At 43.6% G+C, this 20,555-nt stretch overlaps 1 protein-coding gene across 1 annotated transcript in view; it reads left to right on the top strand.

Moving 5' to 3' along the window:
* LOC130303350 (oocyte zinc finger protein XlCOF7.1-like) overlaps nucleotides 1–20,555 on the top strand; it is a 197,817-nt gene that overhangs the window by 32,317 nt on the left and 144,945 nt on the right. The window contains 2 exon segments of the mRNA XM_056551778.1: nucleotides 118–209; nucleotides 3,297–3,405. Of these exon segments, the coding sequence (XP_056407753.1) occupies nucleotides 118–209; nucleotides 3,297–3,405 (201 nt within the window).

Below are 20,555 nucleotides of genomic sequence, written 5' to 3'. Positions count from 1 at the left end.
CATATGTCGGGGCCATCACATGTCGGGGAGTTTACTGTATAGATATCACTCTCACTACCGAGTAACATAGAAATCTATCCAGCACTGATGTATTCATTCCCTGTGTGTTCCCTACAGATAAAGTCAATGATAGAAATCCACCCGAGAGGTGTCCCCGCCCTCTGTATTCCCAGGACTGTCCAGAGGGAAATGTCCTAGAGAACAATCAGGTAAATGGTGTTTAAGTCTCCAAAATATGACCATAAAGTGTTTGAACCCCTGATCATGCACCATAGGTCCCACCCTAATTAAAGATGAACTCAATCTGGGTAGGGACCCCCACGATCTCCTGCCCGGCCCCCCGGCTCTGCTCATGGAAGAATAAATAAATAACTATGATCAAAATACCAAATCCTCAAACCAAAGTCATAGTAATAAAATACCAGAACCACAATAAATATAATAATAGACGTGTCCACCCATCACTTCTTGGGGCACTTACCCCTTCTAAAAACATTGGGGGGATTTATCATTGTTGTCTGTGGGGGACGTGTTTTACAGTCAATAATTCTTAGCAGTGAAAGTGCTGACGTGCGGCAAATTTATGGCGCAGAACTTATGATAAATCTGTCTGTACAATATACAGCGAGGGGAAATTACCTCAGCACAGTCCATTATGAAAGTGTCTGTGATAATTGCTGCGTGTTACTGTATTGTTGACCCCCGACCCTCTGCGGACCCCCATAACTTTCTTATTTTTCCATACATGAGGCTGTGTAAGGGCTCATTCTTTCTGCCATGATCTGCAGTTTTTAGCCGTATCGTTATTACTTTGGTATTTTTTATGTTTATGCCGTTCACTGCGCGGGATCATTTTATTTTAATCGTTTGGACATTTCCGTCCGTGGTGATTAGAGATGAGCGAACTTACAGTAAATTCGATTCGTCACGAACTTCTCGGCTCGGCAGTTGATGACTTTTCCTGCGTAAATTAGTTCAGCTTTCCGGTGCTCCGGTGGCTGGAAAAGGTGGATACATTCCTAGGAAAGAGTCTCGTAAGACTGTATCCACCTTTTCCAGCCCACCGGAAAGCTGAACTAATTTATGCAGGAAAAGTCATCAACTGCCGAGCCGAGAAGTTCGTAACGAATCGAATTTACTGTAAGTTCGCTCATCTCTAGTGGTGATACCAAATGTGTTTATATATTTAGTTGTTAAACATTTTTTTTTATTTGTAAAATGGTAAAAGAGGATAACCTCTCTCTCTCTCTATCTCTAATCTCTAATCTCTATCGTTTTTTATTTTTGGAAGGGACTTATTAACATTTAATAAAACTCAGGGGGTGCTGGGAGTTGTAGTTATGTACCATATAGAGACACATGTTAGGGCGGCGATCTCCAACCTATGACTCTCCAGCTGTTGCAAAACTTCCAGCATGTCCTTACTTTCAGGGCATGCTGGGAGTTGTAGTTTTGTATTTTTTTTACTCTTTAAAGGGGTACTCCGGCGCTAAGACATCTTATCCCCTATCCAAAGGATAGGGGATAAGATGCCTGATCGCGGGGGTCCCGCCGCTGGGGACCCCCATGATCTTTCATGCAGCACCCCGTTACCATCAGTCCCCGGAGCATGTTCGCTCCGGGTCTGATTACTGGCGATCATGGGGGCCGGAGCATTGTGATGTCACGGCTCCGCCCCGTGTGACGTCATGCTCCGCCCCCACAATGCAAGCCTATTGGAGGGGGTGTGACAGCTGTCAGCTGATGACTGGCGATCACGGGGCCGGAGTATTGTGATGTCACGGTTCCACCCCCGTGTGATGTCATGCTCCGCCCCCACAATGCAAGCCTATGGGAGGGGGCGTGAAACACCCCCTTTCATAGGCTTGCATTGAGGGGGCGGAGCATGACGTCACACCGGGCGGAGCCGTGATGTCACTATGCTCTGGCCCTGTGATCGCCAGTAATCAGAACCGGAGCGAACACGCTCCGGGGACTGATGGTAACGGGGTGCTGCATGAAAGATCATGGGGGTCCCCAGCGGCGGGACCCCCGCGATCAGGCATCTTATCCCCTCTCCTTTGGATAGGGGATAAGATGTCTTAGCGCCAGAGTACCCCTTTAATTGTGGTATTGGAAATGTGTAGGTTCCCCAATTATATTACATAGTACAGGGCGTGTGATCTATGTTACATATACTCCTATGATGGGAGTTGTAGTTTAGCAACAGCTGGAGGAGCCCTGGTGTTAAAATTCAAGCAGCTTACCGCCCATCAGCCCGCATCTACCAGCCACCACCCACTGGCTGTTGTAAGACTACAACTCCCAGCATGCCCTTACAGTGAGGACAACTCCCAGCATGCCCTTACAGTGAGGACAACTCCCAGCATGCCCTTACAGTGAGGACAACTCCCAGCATGCCCTTACAGTGAGGACAACTCCCAGCATGCCCTTACAGTGAGGACAACTCCCAGCATGCCCTTACAGTGAGGACAACTCCCAGCATGCCCTTACAGTGAGGACAACTCCCAGCATGCCCTTACAGTGAGGACAACTCCCAGCATGCCCTTACAGTGAGGACAACTCCCAGCATGCCCTTACAGTGAGGACAACTCCCAGCATGCCCTTACAGGGAGGACAACTCCCAGCATGCCCTTACAGTGAGGACAACTCCCAGCATGCCCTTACAGTGAGGACAACTCCCGGCATGCCCTTACAGGGAGGACAACTCCCAGCATGCCCTTACAGGGAGGACAACTCCCAGCATGCCCTTACAGGGAGGACAACTCCAAGCATGCCCTTACAATGAGGACAACTCCCAGCATGCCCTTACAGGGAGGACAACTCCCAGCATGCCCTTACAGTGAGGACATGCTGGGAGTTGTAGTTGCAACAGCTAGCGGGCGGGGGGTAGATGTGGGTGGGGAGCGGAGCTTTTCGCACAAAAAGTCGCAGTTGTGACTTTTTAGAAATAATTTCTCACAATTCTGCGGTGCAGTAAAAAGTTGCACGGAACACACATGCAAATTCTTTTTCCACAAAAACTTGTAAATTGTTTGATGAATTGTAAAGGGAAGGAAAGTGAAATAAAAGGGGGAGGGCGGGGCTTCTTCTAATCTTCCCACAGGTGACTGAGCTGGAGACACCACAGCCCAGTATATAAGGGAAATGTCCCAGAGAAGCATCAGGTAGATGAGGCTGATCCTATATCTCTATAGGGGGGTCCGGCAGTCATAGATGTGGGGGTAGATTTTGGGGGTCTCTGTTGCTCCTCCTGTCTGCTGTATTGTAGTGAATTGTTCTATATGTCACATCAGGGGGGAGATCTGACTAATAATAAAGTGGAGGATGAAGAAGAGAGGATGAGGGGCCATCACCCGTGTATGAGGGAAGTGAAGGAGGAAATTCCAGGAGGTGTTACCCCAGGTATGTAATAATTCCAGGAGGTGTTACCCCAGGTATGTAATAATTCCAGGAGGTGTTACCCCAGGTATGTAATAATTCCAGGAGGTGTTACCCCAGGTATGTAATATTTCCAGGAGGTGTTACCCCAGGTATGTAATAATAGAAGAAATTTACATATCTGTTTAACTTTCTGGCACCAGTTGATTTAAAAAAAAATAAGGAACATACACCTTATTTAGTAAACCAACCTGAGAACAAGGGGAGACAATGCAGTGGGGGCCCTCAGGACACTGACGGACTCAACCCGACAGGGCCTTAGGGTAAAGTTAGTGCAGGACCGTGTCCTGTACTGGGGCATCAGATAATTCCCTCTTTGTAGTGTTGGTGGAGAAGGAACAGAGGCGTCATGTTCACGTGGAGAGTAATATTATGTTATACACGTGATAGTTCAGGGGAGGAGGAGGATAGAGCTGGAGACCACCAGGGTAGGTTCACATGACTGGCAGATCAAGGTCCATCCGTGGGACATCATCAGGTGGACTGTAAATCTAGCAACTCGGTATATGAGGGGTTAACCTAAAGAGGAGGATCCTGACCAAAGCCCACCCCAAACCCCTGAGACCTAGAAGCCGACCAAATCATCAGAAATGGAGGTAGAGTTGGGGGGGGGGGGGAACAATGGGAAGATTCCAACGAACGGTCCAGCACTCCGGAGTGTGATGTAAAAGAAACTTCTTTATTTAAAGGGGTACTCCGGCGCTAAGACATCTTATCCCTTATCCCAAGGATAAAATAAAATGCCTGATCGCGGGGGACCCCTGTGATCTTGCACGCAGCACCCGGTTATAATCAGTCCCCGGATTACTGGCGATCACGTAAACGGAGCATTGTGACGTCACGGCCCCGCCCCCGTGTGACCTCACGCTCCGCCCCCTCAATGCAAGCCTATGGGAGGGGGCGTGACATCTGTCAGCTGATGAACACTGGCGATCACGGGGCCCGAGCATTGGGACGTCACAGCCCCGCTCCCGTGAGACTTCACGCTCCGCCCCCTCAATGCAAGCCTATGGAAGGGGGTGTGACATCTGTCACGCCCCCTCCCATAGGCTTGCATTGAGGGGGTGGAGCGTGACGTTTCACGGGAGTGAGCCTGTGACGTCACAATGTTCGGGCACTGTGGTCGCCAGTAATCAGACCCGGAGCGAACATGCTTCGGGGACTGATTGTAACCGGGTGCTGTGTGCAAGATCACGGGAATCCCCAGCGGCGGGACCCCCGCGATCAGGCATCTTATCCCCTATCCTTTGGATAGGGGATAAGATGTCTTAGCGCCGGAGTACCCCTTTAATCAATAGGTAAAATCACAAAGGCAGTACAAGTAAAAACCAACCAACGCGTTTCGTATAGCCTTTATCAAGGTATAAAGAAAACAGACCTTAGTTGACGAATAAATACTAGTCTGTAATAGCACCGCCTCCTAATCAAATTGTGAAGGAGCAGACACCTGTGTATCTGGCCTCGTGCACACCCATTCACGGTGGTTAACCCTGTGTGCCGAAAATAAAACATCAAACCATATAAGAAGGCAAATGCCGCTCACAGAGATAAAATGCTGCTTGTGTGTGCATAGAGACATAAAAATAATGTACACCTAAAAAAGTTTTACGATAGAAAAATATATTCATAGTCATAATATAGAATCTTAGAACCATCACCGCTCTGACGGTCCTCTGCATAGGGAGGGATCTATAGAGTAAATTATTCCACAATATGTCATGTGACCCCCCACCCATCAGAACAACATTACCCCCTTATCAGATGGTTTAGTAACCAGTTCAGAATTGTGTTCAGGTTCTTGTAAAGACAAACCATTCCCTATACGATAAATGAAAGGGGACGTCTACGGGGCTAGGACCAAGTCATTGCCGATCTCTCCTGACCAAATCCAAGAACACATCACAAGAAATGTCATAATTATAGTTCTACAACCATGTACAGGCATCGTACTGGGCCGGAACAGATAAAAGACCAAAGGACCCACATCTGTTCATCAGACCGGATTATCCTACAAAGATGAATATATAAAGGAGTCTTCAAGCCTTGACCTTACCTCGCTACACATGAATTGCCCCACACCCGCTGTCAGATCAGAGGGGGCAGTAACATTTGTGGGACACATTAAAGGGGTATTCCAGGAAAAAACTTTTTTATATATATCAACTGGCTCCAGAAAGTTAAACAGATTTGTAAATTACTTCTATTAAAAAATCTTAATCCTTTCAGTACTTATGAGCTTCTGAAGTTAAGGTTGTTCTTTTCTGTCCAAGTGCTCTCTGATGACACGTGTCTCGGGAAACGCCCAGTTTAGAAGCAAATCCCCATAGCAAAACCTCTTCTAAACTGGGAGACAGGTGTCATCAGAGAGGATTTAGACAGAAAAGAATAACCTTAACTTCAGAAGCTCATAAGTACTGAAAGGATTAAGATTTTTTAATAGAAGTAATTTACAAATCTGTTTAACTTTCTGGAGCCAGTTGAGAGATATATATAAAAAAGATTTTCCTGGATAACCCCTTAAGGACTCAGGGTTTTTCCGTTTTTGCACTTTCGTTTTTTCCTCCTTACCTTTTAAAAATCATAACCCTTTCAATTTTCCACCTAAAAATCCATATTATGGCTTATTTTTTGCGTCGCCAATTCTACTTTGCAGTGACATCAGTCATTTTACCCAAAAATTCACGGCGAAACGGAACAAAAAATCATTGTGCGACAAAATCGAAGAAAAAACGCCATTTTGTAACTTTTGGGGGCTTCCGTTTCTACGCAGTACATATTTCGGTAAAAATGACACCTTATCATTATTCTGTAGGTCCATACGGTTAAAATGATCCCCGACTTATATAGGTGATTTTGTCGCACTTCTGGAAAAAATCATAACTACATGCAGGAAAATTTATACGTTTAAAAATGTCATCTTCTGACCCCTATAACTTTTTTATTTTTCCATGTACAGGGCGGTATGAGGGCTCATTTTTTGCGCCGTGATTTTAAGTTTTTATCGGTATGATTTTTGTTTTGATCGGACTTTTTGATCACTTTTTATTCATTTTTTTTATGGTATAAAAAGTGACCAAAATACGCTTTTTTGGACTTTGGAATTTTTTTGCACGTACGCCATTGACCGTGCGGTTTAATTAACAATATATTTTTATAGTTCGGACATTTACGCACGCGGCGATACCACATATGTTTATATATTTTTTTTTTTACACTGTTTTATTTTTTTTATGGGAAAAGGGGGGTGATTCAAACTTTTATTAGGGAAGGGGTTAAATGACCTTTATTAACACTTTTTTTTTTTTTTTACATAGGGACCTATAACACTGCACACACTGATCTCTTATACTGATCATTGTTATCCCATAGGAGACTATAACACTGCACACACTGATCTCTTATACTGATCATTATTATCCCTTAGGGACCTATAACACTGCACACACTGATCTCTTATACTGATCATTGTTATCCCTTAGGGACCTATAACACTGCACACACTGATCTTTTACACAGATCACAGGCGTGTATTAACACGCCTGTGATCAGTGTTATCGGCGCTTGACTGCTCCTGCCTGGATCTCAGGCACGGAGCAGTCATTCGCCGATCGGACACCGAGGAGGCAGGTAAGGGCCCTCCCGGTGTCCTGTCAGCTGTTCGGGACGCCGCGATTTCACCGCGGCGGTCCCGAACAGCCCGACTGAGCAGCCGGGTCACTTTCACTTTAGAAGTGGCGGTCAGCTTTGACCGCCGCTTCTAAAGGGTTAATACCGCACATCGCCGCGATCGGCGATGTGTGGTATTAGCCGCGGGTCCCGGCCGTTGATGAGAGCCGGGACCGACGCGATATGATGTGGGATCGCGGGAGCCGGCGCAGGACGTAAATATACGTCGTTAAGGGGTTAATGGTCCTTATACACAGATAATTGCCTGACATGGACACCTGTCGATGATACTGTATAGAAGTTGAGCTTGGTGAAAGAACCATTTACACCATTGTCCAGTTGTCAGAATTGGAGTCACATTAGATTCTCATATCGCACTTAGGGGAAAAACCCCGGAACGAGACGTTTCCCTGGACTTAGACAATTTTGTTTCCTGGAGTCTGAAGAACCCACCGAACCCTTGTGAAACCGTCATTATTATATAATAGTGATAATGTTCCTCCTCAATGTCCTTGTTTGGGGCCAAGTGTGGGAATGTAGGGAGGGGTCCCTCAGTTTCGGGATCTCCTGACTTATTAGAGATGTGGATTTGGTCGGTAGTCGGAGTCCAGTCCTAGTGACCGTAGTCGTCCCCCACATAACCTATGGGACTGTAAATAGAGACTTCTGTCCTCTCCTGTCCCTTCTTCTGCCCTAAGGACCTCGTGGGGTGGGACATTTTTGGGTGTTTTTCCCCTAAGTGTGATAGAAGATAATCTCTGACCTTTATGTGACCGACAAGATGGTGGATTTACTCTAATTTTATGTGTAATGTGATCTTATAAATGGTCTTAATGGTCGGACACAAAGATGTCTACTTCCTGTTGGCTCCACATCTGACTAAAAATACCTCAAATCAAAACTACAGACCAATAGAAATGTTATAAATGTCTCCACAACAATAACATCGACTTTATTCCTTATAGAAAATCCCAGTAAGAATTCTGAGGGAAACTTCATGTTATCCCTGAATGATAAAGGAGAAGGTGGGGAGATCATGGAGCGCTCCTCAGGAGAAGGTGGAGAGATCATGGAGCGCTCCTCAGGAGAAGGTGGAGAGATCATGGAGCGCTCCCCAGGAGAAGGTGGAGAGATCATGGAGCGCTCCTCAGGAGAAGATGGAAAGATCATGGAGCGCTCCTCAGGAGAAGATGGAGAGATCATGGAGCGCTCCTCAGGACAAGATGGAGGGATCATGGAGCGCTCCTCAGGAGAAGATGGAGGGATCATGGAGCGCTCCTCAGGAGAAGATGGAGAGATCATGGAGCGCTCCTCAGGAGAAGATGGAGAGATCATGGAGCGCGCCTCAGGAGAAGATGGAGGGATCATGGAGCGCTCCTCAGGAGAAGACCTCCTTACCCCTAATGTTCATCCAGATCTATCCTATAATAATCCACCTGATCATGAGGAACCTTCTCCTGACCAACCACATGTTATTACCACAAGGACAGATCAGGAACATGGGAAAGGTTTATATTGTGAGGAATGTGGAAAAGAGTTTACAAAAAGATCAGCTCTTATTATGCACAGAAAAAGTCACACGAGAAAGAAGCAGTATGTGTGTTCAGAATGTGGGAAATGCTGTAAAAGGCAATCAGCTCTTATTATACATGAGAGAACTCACATTGGAGAGAAGTCATCTTCATGCTCAGAATCTGGGAAATGTTTTATTAGTAACTCAAGACTTATGAGACATATCAAACGTAACACAGGAGGGAAGCAGTATTCATGTTCAGAATGTGGGAAATGTTTTATTCGTAAATCAGATCTTATGAGACATATCAGAATTCACAGAGGGGAGAAGCCACATTCATGTTCACAATGTGGGAAATGTTTTGCAGACAAGTCAAATCTTGTTAAACATGAGAGACAACACACAGCGGAAAAGCAATGTTTTACAAATGAATTATATCTTGTTAAACACAAAATAACTCACACAGGAGAGAAGCTATATTCATGTTTGGAATGTGGGAAATGCTGTACAAGTAAATCACAGCTTGTTAGACATGAGAAAATACACAAAAAAGATAGGTCATGTTCAGAATGTGGAAAATGTTTTAAACAGAAATCACAACTTGTTAGACATGAGAGAATTCACACAGGACAGAAGCCTCATTCATGCTCAGAATGTGAAAAATGTTTTGCATATAAATCACGGCTTGTTCTACATAAGAGAATTCACACAGGAGATAAGCCATATTCGTGTTCAGAATGTGGGAAATGTTTTACAAGTAAATACAATCTTGTTATACATAAGAGAATTCACACAGGAGAGAAGCCATATTCATGTCCAGAATGTGGTACATTTTTTAGAGATATATCCACTTGCAATAGACATGAGCGAATTCACACAGGAGAGAAACCGTATTCATGTTCAGAGTGTGGAAAATGTTTTGCACGAAAATCAGATCTTGTTAAACATGAGAGAATTCACACAGGAGAGAAGTCTCACTAGTCAAACCTTCCAGTGAGTTGTTGAAGTATAAAGGATTCTAAGCGACAATAAATTTTAAGAAAAACTAAATAATACCAGAGTCTAATGAGCATAATATGAACATCTCCAAACTTCAGACCTGATTGTACCTGATAAAAATGAAATGTGATCTAAGTCCTATAGAACAGTATTCATGGCTTTGTTCCTATCAGGGGTTTACTAGATATCTATACACACGCCTCTTATTGCCTGAATGTGGGAAATCTCTCAGACCTAAGACACATTGTTCTTCCCTAATTCTCTCCTCCTCATATTGTTGCTTCTTCCTAATGTCATGTGATCACACCGGACCCCACATTTATTTCCCACCCCCCATAATCTTCTCAGACCAGTTCCACATAGTAATATCCAGAAAGCGGGTGCCGCTCCGCCCCCGTGTGACGTCACTCTCCGCCCCCTCAATGCAAGCCTATGGGAGGGGGCGTGACAGTTGTCAGCTGATGACTGGCGATAACGGGGGGCCGGAGCATTGTGACATCACGGCCCCGCCCCCTTTGTGACGTCACGCTCCGCCCACTCAATGCAAGCTATGGGAGCGGGCGTAACAGCTGTCAGCTGATTCCTCGATCACAGGGCCGAAGCATTGTGATGTCATGGCCCCGCCCCCATGTGATGTCACGCTCCGCCCCCTCAATGCAAGACATGTGACGTCACAATGCTCCAGCCCCGTGATTGCCAGTCATCAGACCCGGAGCGAACACGCTCCGGGGACTGATTGTAACAGGGTGCTGCGTGCAAGATCACGGGGGTCCCCAGCTATCAGGATAGGGGATAAGATGTCTTTGCGCCAGAGTACCCCTTTAACCCTTGTGAACTCTCCATGTATTCTGTGAGATTTCAGATCATTGGATACATTCAGACTTTTATTTCCTCCTTCAGAAGTTATTGAAGTAAAACCAGGTGAGATGCGGCATTTCTTATCGATAACTCCTGAATGATAACATTATATTCACCAAATCACTTTCACCATTGACATTAGTCTGACTACTTCATCCTAGGGAAACTCTGCTGCACACAGAGGGGGCCTTGCTTTGGTTCCCTTCATATTGGCCCCAGTGACTATTCCCATCTGCTGCCCCAAGTATGATTATAGGAACAGGACCACAAAAGGTTAATCCCAAAGGAACTGGAGACACTTGTCTAACCCCACAAGACATGTATCAGTTCCACACTGGCCCTCAGGGGCCCGGAGATCTGCACCTGGCTCACGTGTAAATTAACTGTAGTAAAACTTGTGTATTCCCCAAAGGGATTCCTCCAGCGCTCCGATTCACCACCATAAATAGATAATACATTCGATCCATGTAAAGTTCATCAGTATATCATGAAACAGATTTCGGGGAATATCCCTTCTTCAGGTACCAGAAGAACAATATTTTATATAAGTAAATAGTGACATAAGTAATCTACCTCCGCCCACTGTAACAGCCGCCTCCCGGTAAACCCTACATCTGGAATACATTAGATTCATACCGACCGGCGCTCTGGTGTACATCCTAATAATCCCGTAAGCTTCTCCTGTAAGGAATTTATGGGGGTGCATCAGGAACCCTGAAGGTATCGGGCAGCATGAGCCAATAAGACACAGGATTTGTCTTCTCTGTGCACAGATCTTGTATGATCACATCCACCTCAGGACTCTCAGAATTGTTTTCAGACTACGAAGGGTAGGGAGGATGGAACCCGAAAATGGCGATACCCCACCAGAAGAACTGTTGTGAAAATTCATCAAGTGGCAGAAACACGAGCCAATCAGATTGCCGATCCGAGACATAACATCTGAGATATTGGAGTATGGCCTGGTTGACCCTCTCAGGACTATGTTAGTCCCAATTGTTTACAAAATTTCTGCCAAAATTTTGACCCAATTTGATCCGCTGTGTACAATATCTACAGGACACCATGAAGTCTTACAATGTGCTCGATGAATAGTGAAGACAATTCTTCCGGGGTACGAAACTTACTTAGAGGAACGAGGTGACATAATTTACTAAAGAGGTCCTCCACCTCCCACATAACAGTCCTGAGAGGATGGTAGATCTGTCATGAAGTCCATGGATATGTGTCCATGGATATGTGTCCATGGCCGCTCAGGAATAGGTAATGGGCAGAGTTCACCAGTGGGATGGGCTCTCGGGGTCTTAGTCAGGTCACAAGTTGCTCCACCAAGAGATCACGTACGACTGTTGGCCCAGGATCTCTTACATAGCAGCTTGTGAGACTTGTGCCCAGAATAAGACCCCCAGAGCCCATCCCACTGGTGAACTCTGCCCATTACCTATTTCTGCCATTCCCCAGTGACCTCCAAATTTAGAATTGTGACAGTCCTGAAGAAGACGAGGATGGAATTGACTAGGCATGAAAAAAAATTTAGGGGCATCTCCAGGGGCTAGAAGATTCTTCAGAAGAAATAGCGGACACCACAATACCCTTAGGTAGAATAGACTCAGAACCTCAGGAATGGCGCACAAACTGCAGGGTAAGGCGCAATGTATTTACTTCCAGGTCGATAGGTCATCACAAAATCAAAGTGGGTAAAAAAACAACAACTATCCAGTCAGATGAGGGTTAAGATGTTTAGCCGACTCTAAAAAGGTTAAAATGTTTTGATTGGTGATTAACGTTACCTGATGCTTAGAACCTTCTAGAAAATGATGCAACTACTTGGAAACCCACTTAATAGTCAGTACCTACCGACTGCTTACATCATAGTAGGCACAAGGGGATAGAGGAGTTTAGGAGGAGGAACCATGTGACAGAACAGCACCCCCACCCGCCTCTGAGGAATCAACTTCAGGGGGTTCTGTTCCCTCCAGGATCGGGTGGGAAGGAGTTTCTTCACTCATGCAGACACTTATGGATGGTCATGGGTCATGTAGTAGCAGATCTTCTGAATTCTGATTTGGCCCAAAGATTGGGTATTGGCCCCGTGTCCCCATCCTTGCTTTGGTTACAGGGTGAACATGATTCCCATGATTAGGTCCCATCCAGGGACTAGAAACACCTCGGATGGGACCTTTACTTTGAGTTTTTTGGTTTTCCTTTTATTAGAGTTAGATTTTTTAATTCTATGAATAAAATGCTAAAGCTTACTATGGATCGATACATTTTTTTGTATGAATTCCTTTCATGGCTGTTGTCTTCCTATTTATGTTTAAAACTAAATGTAGAAACAAAAACAGAGAAGGACCTGTGCGCATCCAAGCACGATTATCTTTTAAAAAAAGAAAAAGATCAGAAAGGATCAGGAGAAGGTTTTGCTCACCTTGCTGTCGTTTGGTTCCCACTCTTTCGGGGAAGATGTGTGGAGGAGTGCAGCCAACACCTGTCCCGTACTTCCACCCGTGGAGGACGGTCTGGACAATGAAGGAGGGAAGATGCACTGTACTGTACGTCCGAAATATGATATAATACACCAGACTGAAACTTATGAAACTAATGAAAGTAAGAATCCTGCTGAAATTACTAAACTGTTTAATAATTTGGAAAATTTGATGCTTGATGAACTACGTCACAGTGCTGATATAGACTTCTTGAACATAAATATGTCTGAAAATCTGGCCCCTAGAGGACTCAGATTAACGTTTGATGCCACCTTTAAGAATGATAATGCATATGTATACGAATGGGATATGTTACTTAACAAATGTTCTAATTTACTGATTACACATATTAAAAACAAACGTTATTCTTATAGAGACCTTGGCGAGGAAGTATCACTAGAGCAATGGCAGGACGCATTCCGATTTATAGACACCTCTTTTAAATGTACAAACCATCAGGAGACCCTGAACAAGACGATATACAGGTGGTACTTCACCCCTGACAGGTTACATAAAATTGACCGCCTGTCTGCTGGAGAGGCTGTGGGGGGAGAGGGACATTGATTCATGTTTTATGGGAATGTCCAAAGGCTCAGCGGCTGTGGAACGCTATCTCCATGGTGATTGAGAGGCTCCTAGGCTTTCAGATACCCTTGACCCGCAAAACGGCCCTACTGTAGATTGATCTTGATAACTACCCGTCTGATGCCAGACTTATTGTTGCCCACCTACTGATGTCCGCCAAATTGATGATTTCCCGGAAATGGAAGTCCCCCGACTCACCTTCCCTGCTTGAGATTCTCTCGTATGTTGACTTCTCCTGTGCATACGAGAGAACCTTCGCATTGGCCAACTCGAATGACAGGCGGTTCCTCAGGAACTGGGACAGGTGGTTGAGTAGTCCCCACCATTGTCAGTAACCCCCGTCTGTGCTCCTTCTCCTTGTCAGTAACCCCCTTAATCCCCTTTTCCTTGACTAACCTTCCCTCCTCTTTCTTCTGTCCCCGCACTGCAGGTACATCCGTACATACCTATCCTGTCTGTTAGCGCATATAGAACCAACTTTGCTAAGGCGCATTAGATAGTTGATTAGATCCCAATATCGTACTAGTTTGCTGTGGAAATAATATGTTTGCTCCTTTACATTGTCCAGAAGCACTAAACAGACAGTAGCACTCCCACTTTACCCGATCCTCATCTGTTTGTATTACTGTTCTTATACCCTGAGTTTGTTAGTGTATATTGTTATTTTACTATTGTCTCTCCTTCAATCCATTCTACTGGACCGGAGACAAAATTTAATTCTCTTTTTACAATTTTTATTTACTATTTACTTTCCATGCCTTGCATATACACTGTACTTTGTTCTTATCCACTTGTGTATGCGCTTATTACTTTGAAAAATAAAATTTATAAAAAAATTTTAAAAAAGCAAACGTTATTCTTTACAACACGAGTTAACACAAAAAATAGAGGTAATCATGAAACAATTAGAAACATAAACAATGCAAAGATTTTGACACAATAAACCATAATATCTCAAACCGGGTGGCGAAAATTCAGAAAGAAACCCTAACGAAAAAAGCAGGAAAATTAGTCCGTGATCTTGATGATAGAACCAAAGGAACATACAGATGCTGGCAAAAGAACAATTCCATTAATTCCACAAAAATGGACTCTCAACTGGATACTCCTGCTGGAGCTGGAGAAAAAGAAAACAGAACCAGAGGACCAGATAGGAAACATCAGCATGCCTTTACCCCCAGACGACATCAAATGGCACAGAGATATCGCCCATACAACCAGGGGGAGAACAGAACCAGAAAAACATGGCATGATTCTAAATCCACATACAACAGGACCTCTGGTATGAAAAACAACAGCAATGCGCATACTCCCAAACCAGAGAAATCTTCAATTCCCCCCTTGGTTTTAGAAGACCCCCTAAAAGATCTGCGCAGCACTGTGGAACAGTTAAAGAAAAAACTGAAAGAAAATCTAAACTTTGAAACAGAAAATATCACTCCCACTGCATTATTCTTATCTCCTTCACCCTCCAGGACCACCAGTCCTCCCGTAGCACTTGACAATAGTCCCTTAATATCATTGGATGTATTCATTTGCCCCACTCGCCCATCTCCTGGGGAGAATTCTATCAAAAATACGGAAATTACCCTGATAGATAATACTGAAGCTAGAATAGGGGCATCTGTACCCTTTCTGGAACCGCTTAAAATCCAAAATACATCTATGGAATCAAGAAACAAGGATGCTGTAAATATTAGGAAGGACGAACATAAGACAGCTCCCGAGAAAAGAACAACTCAAATCTCTCCTAAGAACCCAATGGCTTTTTTATGGGTAGACCCCTCCCCCCCCCCCCCCCCCCCCCATTCTCAGAAAACCATAACGGATTACTTTTCAGAAAAAAGATTGATGAAAAGAAAACTAGAAGAGGCTCAAGAAGAGGACATGGGAAGCAGTCCAAAAAATACCAAAAAAGAAAGAAAGCAAACGACAGAAATAAACACACAATAGATCCCAGTGAACCAAAAGGAGATACATTGATTAAAATTTTTCATCTATCAGATCATAAACTCAATAAGGATTAATTCTCTTTGCTACAGAAAGGTTTATCATATTGTCCCCACTATAATCCAAAAAAATTTGATTTATTTTTGGACTTGCACCAGTTCACACGCCGATTAACCCTACAGAGGCATTTTTCATTACTCAAACACAAGGAAATAAATATACATCCGGAGACATCTGAATCCATTGGAAAACACCCAAAAATACATTTCAAAAGTAAATTCTATCCTACAGAAAGTCAGGGACATTTCATTAAATCATTCCATGAAATTGTCGCAAAGGAATTTAGGGAACTCCCAGAGGCTTTTGTAAAGAAACAACAAGAAGGGAGACTGACAAAAGGAGAACAAAAAGCACTAAAGGACCTAATAGAGAATAAAGAGATTGTCATACGATCTGCTGACAAAGGGGGAGGCATAGTGATCCAGAACTATGAGGATTACAATCAGGAGGCCCTCAGAATTCTGGAAGATAAAAATTACTATGCCCCCATACTCACTGACCCTTTCCCACAGTTACAAAAAAACATTCAGACACCACTAAATGATGCACTTCAGGACAACATTATAACCAAAAAAGAAAAGAATTTTCTTTTTATCCGGAATCCAGGCACACCATATTACTATCACTTACCTAAAGTGCACAAGGACCAATTCCATCCACCGGGCAGACCGATAATTTCGGGCATCAACAACCCCACCTGTAATATATCCCAATATCTTGATCTCCTGTTTCAAGAGTATGTTATCAAACTGCCAAGTTACCTGAAGAATCCGGATCAACTAATATCGATTCTAACTGACATCCCATGGGAAAGGGACATGGTCCTTTTTACCATGGATGGGACATCCCTATATTCAAACATACAACATCACTTGGGGATAAAGGCAATAGTTTCCTTTTTAGAAGAAGATCCGAAGATACCCCTGAAACAAGTGACTTTTCTCACATAATGTCTTAAATTAATCCTGGAGAATAATTTCTTCTCCTACAATGGCAAAATGTTCCATCAAACAAGGGGGACGGCCATGGGGACAAGAATGGCACCGTCCTATGCTAATCTTTTTATGGGGGGGTATTTGAGGAGCAGGTCATCAGAAAAAAATCCCCATTTTCAAAAACATGTGTCTGTATACAAAAGCTATATAGACGATCTGTTCCTCATATGGCGTGGACCTCGAGACAAAATTCCAGCTATTGTTGCGACTATAAATAAAAATGACTGGGGTCTAACATTTACCCCCGCTTACTCTGTGGATTCAATCGAATTTTTGGACTTACAAATTACCCATCAGGAGGGAAGGTTTGTCATGTCAACCTTTTTTAAAAAGGTTGACTCCAACAGCTCCATTCCATTCAGTAGCGGCCATTATCAGAAATAGAAACAGAACATCCCCTTTGGGCAATTCAAGAGGGTTCGAAAAAAACTGCACCAATGACTCCATGTTCACAGAACGGGCAAACATCCTCAGAAAACGTTTTTTTGGCCAAAGGGTATCCAAAAGAACTTATAGAAAATGCATACAAAAAAAACGAAACTACTCACCCAGGAGGATTGTTTAGATAAGCTGATGGAAGCACTCCACCTGAAAGAGAAAGAAAAAGAAGGCAAAATGAGGAAAGAAATGGAAGAAACAAAAGGAAAAGAAAAGGGAGAGGAGAGAGAAAAAAAAGAAATAGAAAAAAGAGAAGAAAAAGAAGGAACAACAACAGAATTCAATAAATATAGTTGTAATTTTATTACCACATACTCAGCCGGACAGAGAGATATAAAGAAGGTTCTCTCAAAACACTGTAAAACAAAGAAAAACAGGCGCTCCCTTGTGGAGAATCAACGGGATCACAGGTGTGTGGGAGGTAAAGGCTCCCCCTGCCAGGTTGTGTGCACTCCCACCCAACCAGGATATGCGTTTGATAAGATGATCCCGGTCTGCAGCCTTCCTAAAAACAGTAAGGAGATGTGTGGCAAACTTCGAGGAGGATAGGAATTCCGGCGCTGACCAAGGAGGAGACAATGGAGCCAGGTGTGTAACTAACAGATTTAATCCAAGCGACGCGTTTCACCGCGCTTGCGCGGTGAAACGCGTCGCATTGGATTAAATCTGTTCGTTACACACCTGGCTCCATTGTCTCCTCTCAAAACACTGGCAAATACTATTGGCAGATCCATATTTGAAACAATCCCTACCGCAACACCGGGGAGTGACTTTTAGGCGTGCTCCCACATTAAAAGGCATGATTGCCCCAAGCAATCCAAAAACGACATGAAAAACCGGTAACCAAGGCCAAAACATCAGAAAATATAGGAGTGAAAAAATGTAAGAAAGCACGATGTCTCTGTTGCCAGTCAATAGGGCACGGGAAACAGTCCTTTCTGAGCACGTGACTTCGTCATCTACTTAATAGAATGCTGCTGCGGGAAGCAGTACGTTGGACCAACAACCCAACTCCTTCATCTTAGCATCGGTCAAACACAAAGAGGAAGTTTATGCAGCACAGCCTGTCCAGACACATTTGTACAACACACGAAGGGAAATTCACACGCATCACCATTAGAGATGAGCAAACTTACAGTAAATTTGATTCGTCACGAACTTCTCGGCTCGGCAGTTGATGCCTTATCCTGCGTAAATTAGTTCAGCTTTCAGGTGCTCCGGTGGCTGGAAAAGGTGGATACAGTCCTAGGAAAGAGTCTCCTAGGACTGTATCCACCTTTTCCAGCCCACCGGAGCACCGGAAAGCTGAACTAATTTATGCAGGAAAAGTCATCAACTGCCGAGCCGAGAAGTTCGTGACGAATCGAATTTACTGTAAGTTCGCTCATCTCTAATCACCATCATTCCACTGGAACAGATTCCCATTGAAAAGAAAAATCGGTTCAATGCACTCGTACGCAAAGAGATGTACTGGATCTATAGCCTTCAAACTTTACAGCCTCATGGACTGAATGAGCCAATTGAATTAATTCACTAAGAATTGGAATTATTGCAGCATTCATAAAGAAGTGAAAGGACATGAAATATATCTCTGTGCAGAGACATGAAAAAGTAATATCCACAACAATGCTGTCTGCTAAAAAATGAAAATGCGTCCACGCAATACAGAAATACCGGCTCTCTGAAAGTAGAAGCGCTTACTTCCACATTTATTAAATTTAATCACATATATATCTCTGAATGAATTGAAGGCGCTATATACAATACAATTATTGATATTAGATTGATCCGCATGTTACCCTTGCCTCCTGGATGAGATATGACCAAGGAGAGATGATTGATGACCTCAGCGGGTCTCCCATCCAGGTCACGATCCGGCATGGAGGTGTTTAGCACAGAGAGCGGGAGCGCCTGTCTGCAACACAGGACCACGAGTCTACTGATATGTTACCCCACATAAACCAACACACACATGAATGTATAAATACAATCAGGATACTTTTTGCAATATTGTTATTTTTAAACACATTAGAGAGAGAATGTTTTATGTTAAATTGCCACCTATATTGTCGCACGGATGATAATCTGTATTTGTTATTCATTTGTGCTTCTTGTATCTCATTGCGAAGTTGTTTAAAGGGTACCTCTCATCAAAAAAAACGTTTGATATATTATAGATTAATGTATGCAGAATAACTTTACAATTGCATGTTATTAAAAAATATGCTTCTTTCTATTTAATTTTCCACTTTGAAGAAATGACCACTAGGGGTCTCCCTACCAGTCCTGGCAGCAAGCATTTCAGACTCATGCTGGAGTCCTAAACACTACGAGCTGCCAGTCTGCTTTGTTCACAAAGGAGAACACTCAGAGCTGCCAGCCTGCTTTGTTCACAGCCTGTTTGGCTGTGAACAAAGCAGGCTGGCAGCTCTGAGTGTTTAGGACTCCAGCATGAGTCAGAAATGCTTGCTGACAGGACTGATCGGGAAAAATACAATAGAAAGAAGCATATTGTTCAATAACATGCTATTGGAAAGTTATTCAACATTCATTAATCTAAAATATATCAAAAGTTTATTTGATGAGAGGTACCCTTTAATTTTCCCGGGCTTTTTGACCCCATTGCCAGAACCTGACGAAGAGGCGTTCTCCGCCCCTCGAAACGCGTTCCTGTTTTACAATTGCAAATAAAATCTTCTATGGTTTTAAGAACTAACCTGTATCCTGACGGTTTATATAAGTTGCCGGTTGACAGGAGGTGAGCTCTGCAAGCACCGTTTTTCTTTGGAAGATCCCTGCATCTTCCCTCCTTCTTCATTATTTATGTTTAAAGGGGTACTCTGGTGAAATTTTTTTTTTTTTTTTTTTTTTTTATCAACTGGTGCCAGAAAGTTCTACAGATTTGTAAATTAGTTTTTATTAAAAAAAAAAAATCTTAACCCTTCCAGTACTTATCAGATTTTTTAATAAAAGTAATTGACAAATCTGTATAAATTTCTGGCACTAGTTGATTTAAAATAAAAATAAAAATTTTCACCAGTGTAACCCTTTAAATCCTACAAAAGGCAGAGCTGGCAATGGCGTACCTTTTATGACCCAGGACTTATCAAATGTGACTTTTATTTTGCGCAAATGCCACACACACCCTGACTACATGTCTGTCTAACTGCGCCATAGTGACTAACCCTGATATCAGAGAATCGGTGACTTTAGGTTATACTTTCTCTTTCATTTATCATTGACTATTAAATCTGTCTGCGAGGGGTTAAAATCTTCCGTTTATTTTCTGTGTTTTGATCCATTTCTGGTTTTAACTAAAAATACCGAACAAAATCCCGTGTGTGACCCCAGCCTAAGGTCAACGGGTGGCTGCTGCCTGTCATTAACCCTTTAGACGCCGCGATCAATACCGATGACAGGGTCTAAAGTGAAAGTAAAACCTCCGTGGTAGCTCAGAGGAGCTCCTGACACTCACCTGACGTGATCACCGGGATCCCATAAGCCACCGTTTCCCAACCAGGGTGCCTCCAGTTGCTGCAAACTACAACTCCCAGCATGCCCGGA

Source organism: Hyla sarda, chromosome 1 (assembly GCF_029499605.1).
Source record: "Hyla sarda isolate aHylSar1 chromosome 1, aHylSar1.hap1, whole genome shotgun sequence".
NCBI classification, from domain to species: domain Eukaryota; kingdom Metazoa; phylum Chordata; class Amphibia; order Anura; family Hylidae; genus Hyla; species Hyla sarda.
Note: the sequence above shows the minus strand (reverse complement) of the source record. Positions and strands in the feature narration are given on the sequence as shown.